Source organism: Zonotrichia leucophrys, chromosome 6, assembly GCF_028769735.1.
Source record: "Zonotrichia leucophrys gambelii isolate GWCS_2022_RI chromosome 6, RI_Zleu_2.0, whole genome shotgun sequence".
In the NCBI taxonomy this organism is placed as follows: Eukaryota; Metazoa; Chordata; class Aves; order Passeriformes; family Passerellidae; genus Zonotrichia; species Zonotrichia leucophrys.
This window is the reverse complement of record NC_088176.1, coordinates 24,908,079-24,920,996: the sequence shown is the minus strand read 5'-3', so window position 1 is coordinate 24,920,996 and position 12,918 is coordinate 24,908,079. Positions and strand designations below refer to the sequence as shown.

The window sequence follows — 12,918 nt, the reverse complement described above, 5'->3', positions numbered from 1 at the left end:
AATTGCTGTGAACAAATGTCTTGAATAGTGTAACACAAAATACACGTGGCTAGGAAAGGTTTTGTAACTAATGATTGCTAACAGAGAGGTGATACCTAGGCTGGTCATGTTTTTTGAGCATTATGAATGTTCCGCCTTCTTTGGGAGCCTTCCTTCTACATTGCTAGTATAAATTCTTTCCTTATGCTAATATTGATTTGCTACTCAGTACACAGGGAATGCATTATGAATAAAACTTAATTCAGTAGTCTCACTGTAAAAGCATTTGCCCAATGAACAAACACTGCAATGTCTAGAAGATAATTGAGTTACATGGTAGTAAACAAAATATTACACCACAGCCTCTGACAAGCTGCTAACTTACTACAGTTGCTAATGTTTTTCACTGGCCTTTGCATATTGATACTGATTTGTATTGATGTATCTATGCTTTTTACCTGACTACACGGAAGTTAGGTTTGGCTTCTTGCATCCAACAGAATTCTTTAGACCTCTAGTTTGACTTCAAGCAGCAAGAGTTGGCTTTTAGATCCTGGGGCCATTTCTCCATGTGTTGTCTTTCCATGTGCCTCATGACACAGCTGAGGATTGCTGCGTGACCCCAGGTGAAACTCTGAATTTCAGGAAGAACCCAGACTAGTGCCACAGATTTGGCCCACAGTTTATAGCTTCTCATGAGTACCCTGAGCAGATACCAGCTGATAAAGGCAGTCACATGGTGCAACTGGCTCTGCAGTCACCACAGCAGTGTGTGAGTACAAGGCAAGGAAGCCTTCCAGGAGGTTTTACTGATACCCTTCTTGGCCATTAATTAGACAGAAGAAAAGTAGTGGAATGCATTCTCAGTTTGCTTTTATCTAATAAGGAAGCCCTCAGTTTAAAACAAAAAATATAGCCCACAATCAAAAATTACGGATGAGCCCTTGTCCTTTCTATAATTGAATTAATAGATCCAAAAAGTATGAAATCCTTATTATATAACCAGAAACACATGCTCACAATGGTCTTTAAAAGCACATATATCTTACAGCTCACCTAGAATGCTATAATCTCAAGGGTGTTGAAGAAGCTGTCAAGACACATTTTCCATAAACTTAAATGACAAGTGTACTAGTAAATCACAGTGTCAGCAGAGCTCACTCAAAAGGAGGAGAAAAACAAAAGCCACAGTTGACATGGGGCCCTGGAAAATTCAAATTTTACAGCTGAATGTTTCAACAGATAACTAGGCAGAAAATATACTGTGTTCTTTGCTTTACATGCTTTTCTCCCAGGTGAAGGAAAATGGTTTTTTCCTTAAATATATTCCCTTTGTGTAATGTTTAAGAATGCATTTATTTTCTACATACATTAGCAATCTGAAATCTATTTTTAACTGTGAGAAGCTTCCAGATGACATCACTGGTCTCATAAGAAATCATTCTACATGTTTTTTTAATCAAGTAATTATTAGAACCTTTATTGCTAAAAGGGGCACAAATTTAAATCATGGTATATCTGGAGTAATTTCCCATATTCAAATTAAAGCAGCAGGTCCAGATAGATTTCTACATAGCATTTTCTGTAACTGCTTAAGAAACTGTACTTCTTTATCTAGCTCAAAGAAAAGTAAATGTAGGCATAATATTGATAACTAATTTTTCTTCTCCTACACTTGGCTAGATTTGGGAACCTTAGGCTAGCTTTGTTAATTACAATGCTTTCTAGCTGCTTGCAGCATTCTTGAGCATTGATTTCTTGTACTGTTCCTCAGGGGGAAAAGTTACCTTTAATCACTCAATAAAGTGAGCCAGACACAGAAGCACTGTTGAAAGTCAAATGAGAACAACATTGGGATAGTAAAAACTTCACACCTAACAAGTGGCAGTGTAGGACCCATGTGCAGCTCTACCACTGACCCAGTTCTGGACATCCCCTGAGGTCTGACACAGTTCTCAGTTAAGCCACCCAAAACCAGGCACTAAATTGCCTCATTTCCTACCAGCAGTAGAGGTAAGGTGCTGAGCGAGCTAGCAGCTAGGCTCAAACTCACAGCAGGAGAATCTGAATGAGGGATTTGAAACCACTACTCAGAAACAGAAATTACTTCAGTGGAGGAACCAACTTCATCTCAAAAACAGTTATAAACAGAAGCAGGCACAAATTTTTACTAAATTTTTGAATCCAAAGTCTGGAATTAAGTGTCTTTCATTTACAGTAAATTTCATTAATCAAACATGATAAAGAAACTCCACTCATACAGCAACTGTGCAGAATACTTTGTTCCTCCCACTGACTAGGTTCTCAAAACTTCTGTCACCACCCTGTAAACAGTAGCATGGTTAAGAGAGAAAATATGAGAGGGTGTTCTGTCCCATGACTAATGAGCTAATACTTTCTTGTACTTTGGATTGAGTATCTATAAATGTTTATAGCACACCTCAAGTCGAAAAGATTACATTTATCAAGCATATTGGAATGAATTTATAGTAGCCACGTGAACTCATGAAATATCCATGCTTGTTTAATTGTGAGAAGCAGTGGTAGCAGCACTGGCAGAATGGCCATATACATATAATTTAGAATTACATATAATTTAGATCTCAGTCCTCTCCACTGTGGATTAAGAACTCTTGTGTATTTTATTCTGGATGTTAATCTTGGATAGAGAGCTAGGGTTTGAAGCAGTCAGAGCCAATGCCAATCACTGTGCCAACTTGCTCTTTTGGAGCTTTTCAAAAGAGTCGTGAGTTTGTGATTTGACAATCCCATTCACTGAAAGGCCAGGAAAAGAGGGAAGAACTGACCTTTCTGAAATTGAAGAGGGAAGAAGCTGTCATTCCCTTAATATTTGCAAGGCAAAGGCAAATTTCTGTCTCCGTCACTCCACCCCATTCTGCCTCCATGCCAGCAGCACACAGTGCAGTGACACACACAGGTTGGTTGCCTCAGTCACAGAAATCTCTTCTCTTCCTTTCTCTACTATCTTCTACTGTTTACCTCCTGCAGGGAAAGCAGTTCAAGTGTCCTGATCTGCTTCTAACTGGGTGAACTGGAATTAAGCTAAACCAACAACACATCCTCTCTCAGGCCCACGCTTTCCCCCCTGCATGGCTACACACAATACCTGCTGGTACTCTGTTTGAGAGAGTTGTCTTTGCTTAGCAGGAAAATAGCATTACTTCAGAGGAGCTGTCAAACTAATAACTTGTAATCTTTTCCCTTGAGGCTGGATCAATAGGACTGCAGGTTCAATGCTTAGCAGAGCAAGAAGAAGGACCAATAAGGCATCCAGCTTCTGGGAAATCAGGGAAATTTACTGACCTCAGGTCTGCAAGTCTTTGCTGGGCTTTAAATAGATAAAATAATAAATATAACTCAGTCTGTCGTAAGCTGATGAAAAAATATACAGAAGCCTGTGAAGGAGAAGGCACATTCTTGTAAGCATGCAGGCAAAGGAACAAGAGCTGCAGGCATGGCTGATGGACACTCAGATATAGATAACAATGAGCAGGATATGAGCAATTCATCCAGGACTAACAAGGTTCTGCACAGGATACCTGTGGTATGCTAGAGGGGGTGATCAGGAAACAGACAGACACAGCACTTAAAGGTGCACAGTATGAGCTGAATATCTTGTGCTGGTAGTGTCTGATATCTAAAAGTGCCTTGTGCATAAAAACTCCAACAGACACATCCACAAAGCCACTAGAAGAAGAAATCATGGTCCAGCAGGTAAGGACCAGACTACAGTACCTGGAAAAGGGTACACTGCTCAGACGCAGGCTGCTGGACAGATGAATAAGGCCTTCTGCATTTGCTTTGGTCACCATCAAATAATCAGAATTCCTTCCAGTCTTACTATAAGCAACCTTTGGGCTTTTTACTTGTGTGTAACACTCCTTATTCTGTGTAAAATGTGACTTTATGTCTTCACATATGATTTCTTCCAAATAACTCTTGCTCTTATATGACATGATTTTATAAACTATTCTTCATATCTAAGCACTAACAGCAGAGCTTTCTTTCCAGACACACCTCTCTTTGTTTTATGCAGTGTGATAAAGCCTGAAGGAGCTGCAGCAACAGAGAAATGTACTCACACACAGACCAGCTCAAAATGGAGACAGAACTGTAGTGAAAAAATACAGGCAAACACTGTAAGCTACCATGATGGCTTACTGAGCAAAATCATAATTGCTCACAATGGCATGCTCTAACAGTAGCAGATGGAGAAGAAAATCTTAAAAAGGGCTTTAAGTGAAAGGGGAAGAGGTCTTCAAAATGTAAAGGTATTTGATTTTCAATATTTTTTCAGTAAATTCACCTGGGAGTAAACTCTCTGAAAAAGTTGATCAATATTCTTCACTTATGTCAAGAACTGCCTGATAAACTTGAAAATCCTCTTTTTAAAAAAATATTATTTTTAACAAACCCTGTTACTGTCTGGGCTCTGTACCTGACCTGTTTGTGTCAGTGAAACTGTTAGTACACCACACCTGTTTCCTCTTTGTGCTCACATGTTTTTTATTACCTCTCATTCTAAATGTCTGCCTTACCTGCCAAGAAAAATTGCTGCCTTCTATCTTCAGAACGTGCCAAATCTTTAGAATATAGCTTCCAGTTAAAAAGCAGTCAAGAAGGACAATGTGTTGTAAAAGAATAAGAAAGCTCATTTCACATTAGCAATTAGCCTATTTACATTAATTATTCAACTGCCTCATTCTACAATTTCCCTGCTGTTCTTTTGTGCTTCCTTTCTCCTTGCAGCCTGTTACAGCTCACATTACCTCACTTTGATACTTTGCTCCCTTCCAAGAGGAGCCATGAGTCTAAAACATTTATTTTGTTTGCTAATAACCTGTCTGCATAGACACTTTGGAACTCTAATGGTGTAAGAAAAACAATTCCAAAGCCTTCAAAAGAACTGATAGACTGAAACAGTCATTATGACCTAAGTGGAATGAAGTAGTGTGTGAAGGATCGTCTTATTTCTCAGAAAACAGAAAAACACCTCTCATTTCTTAAAATAGTTGCCAAGAGCTGAATTGAAGCTGAGGAAGCATTTGAGTTTTTTTATATTATGGGTCTGACTTAGGACAAAAATAATCCAGTACCAGAATCCACCACAGGACCTCAACACTTAACTCCAAATATTGTGTGATCTTTGAAAAATACTATCAGAATATCTAGTAAATGTTTGATAAGAATATGTTCAGGAAATACAGAAAAAGAATGTTCCATCTCACAGGAAGTAAAAGATTGTCATGACTCTAATAACAGCTCTCATGCTCATATCCACACATGTCTACTATATATATAAAACTGCAAGGACAAACTGGCTCATGTTTGGTGCTGCATTAAAACCTCTATGTGTAGGTTATAAAAATTACTGCTTTATAATAATTCTGAAGTAAAATTACAATAGTGTTACTATTTAAAGACAATGGTACAAACCCAACCTGTCAATCCTCAGTCCTTGAAATGCAAGACAGATTTTCCAGCCTCACAGAGGGCTTAGCAACCCCTCTGTATAATACACCAGAAGGCTCTCATTCATCCTGCAGCACCACTGTGACAGGAATATCATCCTTCTGGCCTCAATTCAGCAGTGGGGGAAAGCACAGGACTAAACAGCCTTGGAACCTCCTGTGCTCTGTGTAACCACAGGTTGGGGACAGCAGAGGTGACAGCTGGGCCTGCCTTCCCACTCAGGCCTTACTACTTCTCAACACATTTTCTAATGTAGGTTTATGTGATGAGAGTGTAATTTGGTGTCCAAACTTATTCTATGTCTATTCTTCCTGCCAAGATTCCCAGCAAAGGTGACTTCCATCCCTACCTAATTTTTCTGAGAAAACCACACAGATTGGGGATGCTGATTGATACTAATTGAGTGTGGCAAGGCTTATTTTACACAAAATCAACCAGATGGCAATATCTGGCAGCCTGTGTTGACCTGGCTGTATCCCTGCTGCAGCCACAAGCCACAAAGCCTACAGATATTTGAACAGCTGATCACAACTGTGTCCATCCTCAGAACTGACTGGCAGAGAACAGGGAACTCTCTTTTTAACAAAGGAAGTAAGACATAATCTCTTCTAAATCTATCATCTTGAAAGTATCCCTTTTTTTATCTTTCCCAGACAATGCTTCAAAATATTTTTTTTATATTCTGTAACCCTCTTTTTTAATCTCACTTCCCCTTCTTCATTACTTGCATAAATTAGAGAACTGGATCTGTCCTACAAATGTATAGTCACAATTTTCATTTGAGTCAGGAATTCTCTGATTCTGTTCCAGATGTTTCCCAGCCACAGAAGGTTTTAGATACCAAGCCTTGCATATAACTATTGTTTTGCATCCTTTAAGTCCTGTGGAAGACAGTGAAAAGCTCTCAGTGAATTCAGGAGATTTTTAACAAACTTTGTATCTTTTTATCATCAGCTACAATTCCAGAAGATAAAAAAATCCCAGACCCCTAGGGTCTATTTACATAAGCAAATAGACTACGTGCACACTTTCTCAAATAGATGTAAAAGCAAGATAATGATAAAGCAGTGAATTACAAAAATAGATCATTAATATCAAGAAGGCTGTACTTCTGCTAGATTTACAACACTTGCTTTACATCTTCCTAAAATGCATTTATTGAAAAACTGAAAAGCTCCTCTTCAAGAGCAGAAGAAAAAGAGTGCTTTTGTGCTCAAAGCAGCAAACTGTATTCACTGATAGATGTTTTTCAGACAAACCACTGCCGTTTCTGTGTCTTTTAAAAACATTACAACACAGACTACATGTTATATTTCCCACGGTTCAGCTATATGAATATTCTGAGTGCCCTCGCTGTTGTTCAAGGACTCAGGATAATTAGACTTTCAGAAATATCTCCTTTATTGAGAACACCTGATTTGCAGAACTATGATCACTCTTTTGGGGTGCTAGATTTTCCTCTTGAAACAAGTTTCTTCCTGAAAACAGCATTAGCCATCTGGGTTAAACCTTGATCTGGAAAGGTTTGGAACACATTCATGATAAACTGAAAATTTTCTTTCCTGGCTCCCCTGACCTCAGAGATTATTCAGCTCCTGCATCTCTGAGAATTCTTTCAATCCATCCTTTGATCTGCTCTGATCAACTCCTCCACAGCTCCCCACTCCCTTAACTGCACCACCACTCTCACTTGCCCTGGTGAAATTGTTCTCCACAATAGCACCCATGCTCCTGCAATTACATTTTAAAGGTACAGCCTTTAGGGCAACTACCTCATGTTTCCAGATCTGTGATATCAGCCTCTGAACTTTCCTTTCAACCTGAAGGCAACTGGAGATCTGATAGTGCTGCAGCAGATGCTTGGCAAGCAAGCCCACAGCCACCCACAGACAGGCAATGAATAAATTCTGTACTGTGCTCACTACACACCTGAGAGATCCCTGTTGTATTGTGTGTAAACAGCAACAATCATAAAACATTGCTCTCAACTAAACCTGGGGAAATATTTTGAGATCAACACCCTCTGCAAAGACCAGCACCCCTATATTCTGAACAGAAAATAACCAAACAGAACAAAGTATGTGGGGGTGAACAGTCTAACATCGGAAGTTAAAAATATCAAAACTGTCAAAAGTAACAGCTGACAAACTAATTGGAATGGGAAGAAAAAAGTTCTGAAGCAGATTGCAAGCATAAGAGAAAGGTTAAAAGACAAATGAAAGAGCAAATATGGAAATAATACACACTTCAGCTACCAGCAACATTTTGTTAAATACTTAGGGGAGGAAGGATCTTTAGTTTTGCTGCCATATGGAATTCTATCCCAAGTGTCTTATGCCTACAATAAACTGAAAAGCACAATTTGATAATGTCTGTGATAATTCGGCAAAACTCTTCAACATGTGCAAGGGGAAGACTGATAACTTTCCCTTTACTTGGCATGGGTCCCACAGGAGTTTGAAAAGAAAAATCCTGTTCAAAGCTAAACTTAGAAAAAGAAGGAATGTGTCCCCCCTTCCAGCCTGTTTGAGAGACAGTTCTCCCATCCTAAACACCAATTTACTTCCCTGCTTTCAAAGCATATCAGCAACTGGGATCTTGGCAAAGAATGCTCTTATTTCAAATTAACTAAAACCTTTCATACAACTTGATACAACATTAGGATGCCCATATAAGTTTGATTAATATGTTTATAGTCATAAATTAGCAGGTCGGAAATCAGAATACAATTACTAACTTTCTGGTTATCATACTGTACAGAACTTACCTTTACTTAAATTTAGACCAATTTCTTAGTTTTCATAGTTAGCAAAATAAAATAATATTTCTTTTCACTCAAACCTAAGGCAACTATTAGACAATAGAAAATAAATAGTCACTGATTACATTCAATCCCAAGATAGTCCTGGTGACACCTTAATCACTGGCTCTGATTCCTCTTTTTTAACTGTTTGATAATTGAGCATTGAGCACTGTGGCCACAAAGTGGGCATAAGCTACTTAAAAAATGGTTCATTGCTTCACAAGTAAAGGTCATATCATAATTTTATGATTTAGGACAGACTTAAAGTTGAGTTTCATTTATATAAAACATTTGAAAATAGATATGTATTTTTTTTCTTCACAAACTTAAGAAAATCATTCTAGATTGGAAGGGCAAATGAACTGGGTTTTGGGAGGCATCTATTATTCAAACAGAGCAAAAAATAATTAAATTTACATCCAGAATTCAGCTGTATGTTACAATTTGCATCCTTAACATCAATTTTTTTAATGAAGAAAACAGTAAAGCCTATTTCAAATGAGCTAAAAAACATCTGCTGAAATTTAGATAACTGATGATAATTTCAAGAGACAAATAGAGATGGATGAAGTTGAAGCTGATATTTATTTAAGTTCCTGTGAATAAAGAAAGAAATGTTCTGATTTGAAAGAGCTTTTGTTACTAGAGATTTTACTACCCTGCTTTAAATGAGCATTTTGTAGTGATTCTTCAAATGAAGACAAAAGGAAAACTTCAGGTACATTAACCAAGCCATATGTTACCATGTTCCATGTACCAGGAAAATGCCTCAGACAATGTGTATTTTTAAACAGAATCCAGATTGGTTTGATGACTTAAAGTGGAAAATAAGCCAAATATATGAGGATAAAGATGCTTGCATTATGATTTGTACTTTGCTACTTTAGCTACACAAATCTGTCTGAAAGCTTCATCTTTGCATAACTGGAATAAGTTATATGTCCACAGTACAATTTGAAGACAGTGAATCAGCTAATGCTTAACTTCAGCTAAAAAGCTGAACAGCCTGACAGTCAAAGCAGGCAGCCAAGCTCTACTGACCCTGGCAAAAACATGTAATTCGGTAATAAACTGGTATCTACTTTTTCAGTACTGCTGCAATAGCTCTCTTAGTGCATTGCATTCAAAAAACCCTTAACGTGAGGCAGAATATTAAACTCCCATTTTGTGGTCCAAAACTGAGATATAAGAAAATACAGAAGTTGCTCAAGGATGTGAAGGACCTGATTATACCTGCAGTGAGAGATGCTTGAGGTGAGTCAGTGGCTCGAGTTGTCAGCTGTAATTCTGGGCTTTACAGAATGGCTTTCATTTGTACTGCCAATTTCTTTTACAAGTCAAATATATTCTGCTGTATATTTGCTCATAGAAAAAAATAATTCATAATGTATCCTGATTCCCTGAATATAATACAAAATAACAAGAGGCCCAGGATTCAGACTCGATGATCCTTGTGGGTCCCTTCCAACTCAGCGCAGTCTGGGATTGTGATTGTTTGGCTTTCCTCAGATTTTTTGTCCATTACAAACAGTAACACAAACACCAGCTAACACTACCAAACACTAATTATTGCACCTGTAATAGCCTCTTTAGATTCCACCACTGCAAAAGAGCTACAAGGCAGCTGAGTTTTTCACAATTTACACTTGTTGCAATTAATCTGACCAGAGCTGCAAAAGCCAAAACAACTCATGCAGCAAGTAGGTACCAAAACAGCACTCACAGGAGTCCCTGCAAAGAAAACAACTGAGCTTTAGGCTGGGAGTGTAACTTGACTGTGTTTGTCTGGCTCCTTGAGTGAGAGAAGGAAAAATTAGGTACTTTGCTCACTTTTAAAAGTCATTGCATTCAGTTTCTCGAGATATGAAAAGCACGGTCTGGGAAATTAATGAATGATTAAGAAGGTCACAATTCTTTCAGTGATTAACAAACTAATCCAAAAGCCACCAAAATTAGTAGAAGGACTGCACGTGCATTGGCTCAAGCCTAGATACCTACTTTTACAGAAAAATCCTGGTTGGAAGCACGTCCGGCAAATGTCCACAAATTAAATTTTAATCAGTTTGTCTCTCAGAAAGCAACCACACCTAATGTGTTCCCTAAGGAAACACATAACACTGTCTGCATCACTGTTCCTAAGAAATGAAAGTATTTAGAATTTACAAGCTGTACATGACTGACTTCAATGTCTTTGACCAATTAAGCCAATGAAAATAGCAGCTTGTTGATGTCTTTTAACACATAATGATTTGTGTATCATAAACAGAAATCTGAAATACATGAAACACTAAACTTATTCAGAAATCTTCCCTGCCTGACTCACTTCAAAACGCCCACACATCCTCATCTTAGCCTTAGAGAATCATGAATGAGATGAGGGTCAGCTTAGTGCTTTGAACAAAGCAATAGACTCATCAAAAGCAGTAATAAAAAAAAAACTTTAAAATCTTTAACTTTAAAGTCTTGTTGGTCCCTCAATTATGTCAGCTATTAAACCAGAACTTTTTTTTTAATGTCTAAGAATACTGAATATAAGGATCATTGCTAATACCTATGAAAATAAGACATCTTACCTGTGAATTTGATATCAAAGATTCAGTTATATTGCATATACTATACAAAGCAAAAGTCTCAGAGATGCTAGCAACTCCAGCAGATAAGACAGCAAATTTTGGATCTGCACAAGTCCTATTTCAGGAAAACTGCCTAAAATTATATACTCTCAATTATTTTTGAGGAAAAAAAATAATAACTTTTGTTTTGAAAAGAAAGCAAGCAAGAAAAAAATACTCCTCCAGTTTATAAAGTAAAACAGTGATTTAAAAGATATGAGTTCAAATCATTCTTGCTAATCAGGTAAATCAAAAAATTGAACATCATTAATCTACCTACCACATAATTGTTGTATTTTCCAGTTAATTTTGGAGTTCTTCTAACCCTATCTTTGTTTCAGTACTCTCGCTTGACTTGGTATTTTGCAGCAAGTATATTTTGGCCCAAATATTCCTGAATAAAACTTTGGTGATATGAATCCCACATTAGTCTACTTAATTAGTAAAAATAAAACAAGAAGATTGTATGCTAATAGTAGGAAAGATGCAAAAATCTTGTTTTAACAGGCACTCAATTTCACCATGTCAGTAGGCTTTGCTTTTTTGGGATGGAAGCTGGCGAGATTAATTTCCTAAGCAGATGCTCACAGCCCTGTTATACACCAAAGGAGAGATCAGGGAATTACCATGGAACCACTGAGCAATCCTGTTGGTGCTCCTCTCAAAGCCAGCCCGCCGAGGGATCTGCTCCTCCTTGAACCAGCGGATGATGACGTCGCGGGAGAAGGGCCGAGCGGGGCGCTCCCAGATGTCACTGCACGCAAAGACAGAGCACAGCAGGGTGGGAAAACAAGGGACAGCACAGATAATGGCCTCTTTTTACATACTGACAAAGCATACAGCTGCAAAATGGTCAGAGTAACTTCTGCTAGTACAACTCACTGAACAACTTTTTAAAATTTGTTTAATTTACTTTGTGTTTTTATGGAAACCACAGTAGTGTGATTTTTGTATTTGCAATGGCACCTTAAACATTTTCTTACAGAACTTAAACTGAAAAAACAATTTACCACAGCAGACATTTCAGTCAGCTTTCCTTTTCCACTTCAATTTTATTCCAATGTAAATATTGACAAGCAACTCTTTTTCCTTGAGTATATTCCTTTTTACTGGCAAAAACATGTAAATCATTATCAGCTGCTATACACCGTGTCTCCAAACTGGAAGCACTAAGCACAATAGAAGGAATGTTTAGTTTAAACTTTTATGTTTCCTTTGCATTCTCTGCTTGACAGCCTGCCTTACTCTTTCTACTACTTTTTATGTGTTTTAGTTAGTAGGAATCATCCTCCAGTTTGAATTCTTAGATACTTGGTTTTACCTGAAAAAATGCCACAAAAAACAAAGCCTCTGAAACTTAGGACTGCTGTCTGTAAAAAAAAACAAAAAAAAAACCCCACAAAAAAAAAAAAAAAAAAAAAAAAAAAAAAAAAGAAAGAAAAAAAAGCTGTTGAACAGCAGGCAATTTTAGGCTTGAGGCTTAAGACATTTGTCCATTTGACTTCAGCCTCACATACTGATCTCAAACTGTCTTCTCAAGGAGTCATCTCTGTGTGAATTCTAAGAAATCAGCCTGAAGATAAATGACATTTAGTTTGCATCAAATCTCTTTTTCTTTTCCTTAAAACATTCTTTTTTTCTGATCATCAGGAAATAGCAAGACTGAGGACTCTCCAAACCTGAAGAACAGCTTGTTGAAATGGTAGGGATTAGAGAGGGAACAATCCAAGAGAAAACTGTTTCAAAACCGCTCCAGCACAAACCAACCTGGACGCTGCAGGAGACAAAGGAGTCGCACTGTTGTTGTTCAGTTTGATGTCCTGATCACTGCTCAGGTTTGTCCCCTGGAACAAATGGCTCAGGCCAGCCACCCTTCCCTTCTGGATGGCGCGCAGGGACTGCCGTCGGTACTCGTCCCGCGCCCTGCGCGCTTTGTGGCTCCTCTCCTCGTCGGCAGCCTTGGAGCGGCGCACTGGGCAGGGTGAACGGGAGGAGAGACTGAGAATCACAAACAGCCATGGAGCCCTCTGC

At 38.1% G+C, this 12,918-nt stretch overlaps 1 protein-coding gene across 2 annotated transcripts in view; it reads right to left on the bottom strand.

Annotated features, from left to right (window-relative positions):
- SH2D4B (SH2 domain containing 4B) overlaps positions 1-12,918 on the bottom strand; it is a 58,399-nt gene that overhangs the window by 17,088 nt on the left and 28,393 nt on the right. For both annotated transcript variants that reach the window (XM_064716615.1, XM_064716616.1), the window contains exons 5-6: positions 12,655-12,859; positions 11,514-11,641 (exon numbers count right to left, since the gene is read on the bottom strand). In XM_064716615.1, the coding sequence (XP_064572685.1) occupies positions 11,514-11,641; positions 12,655-12,859 (333 nt within the window). The remainder of the gene's footprint in view (positions 1-11,513; positions 11,642-12,654; positions 12,860-12,918) is intronic.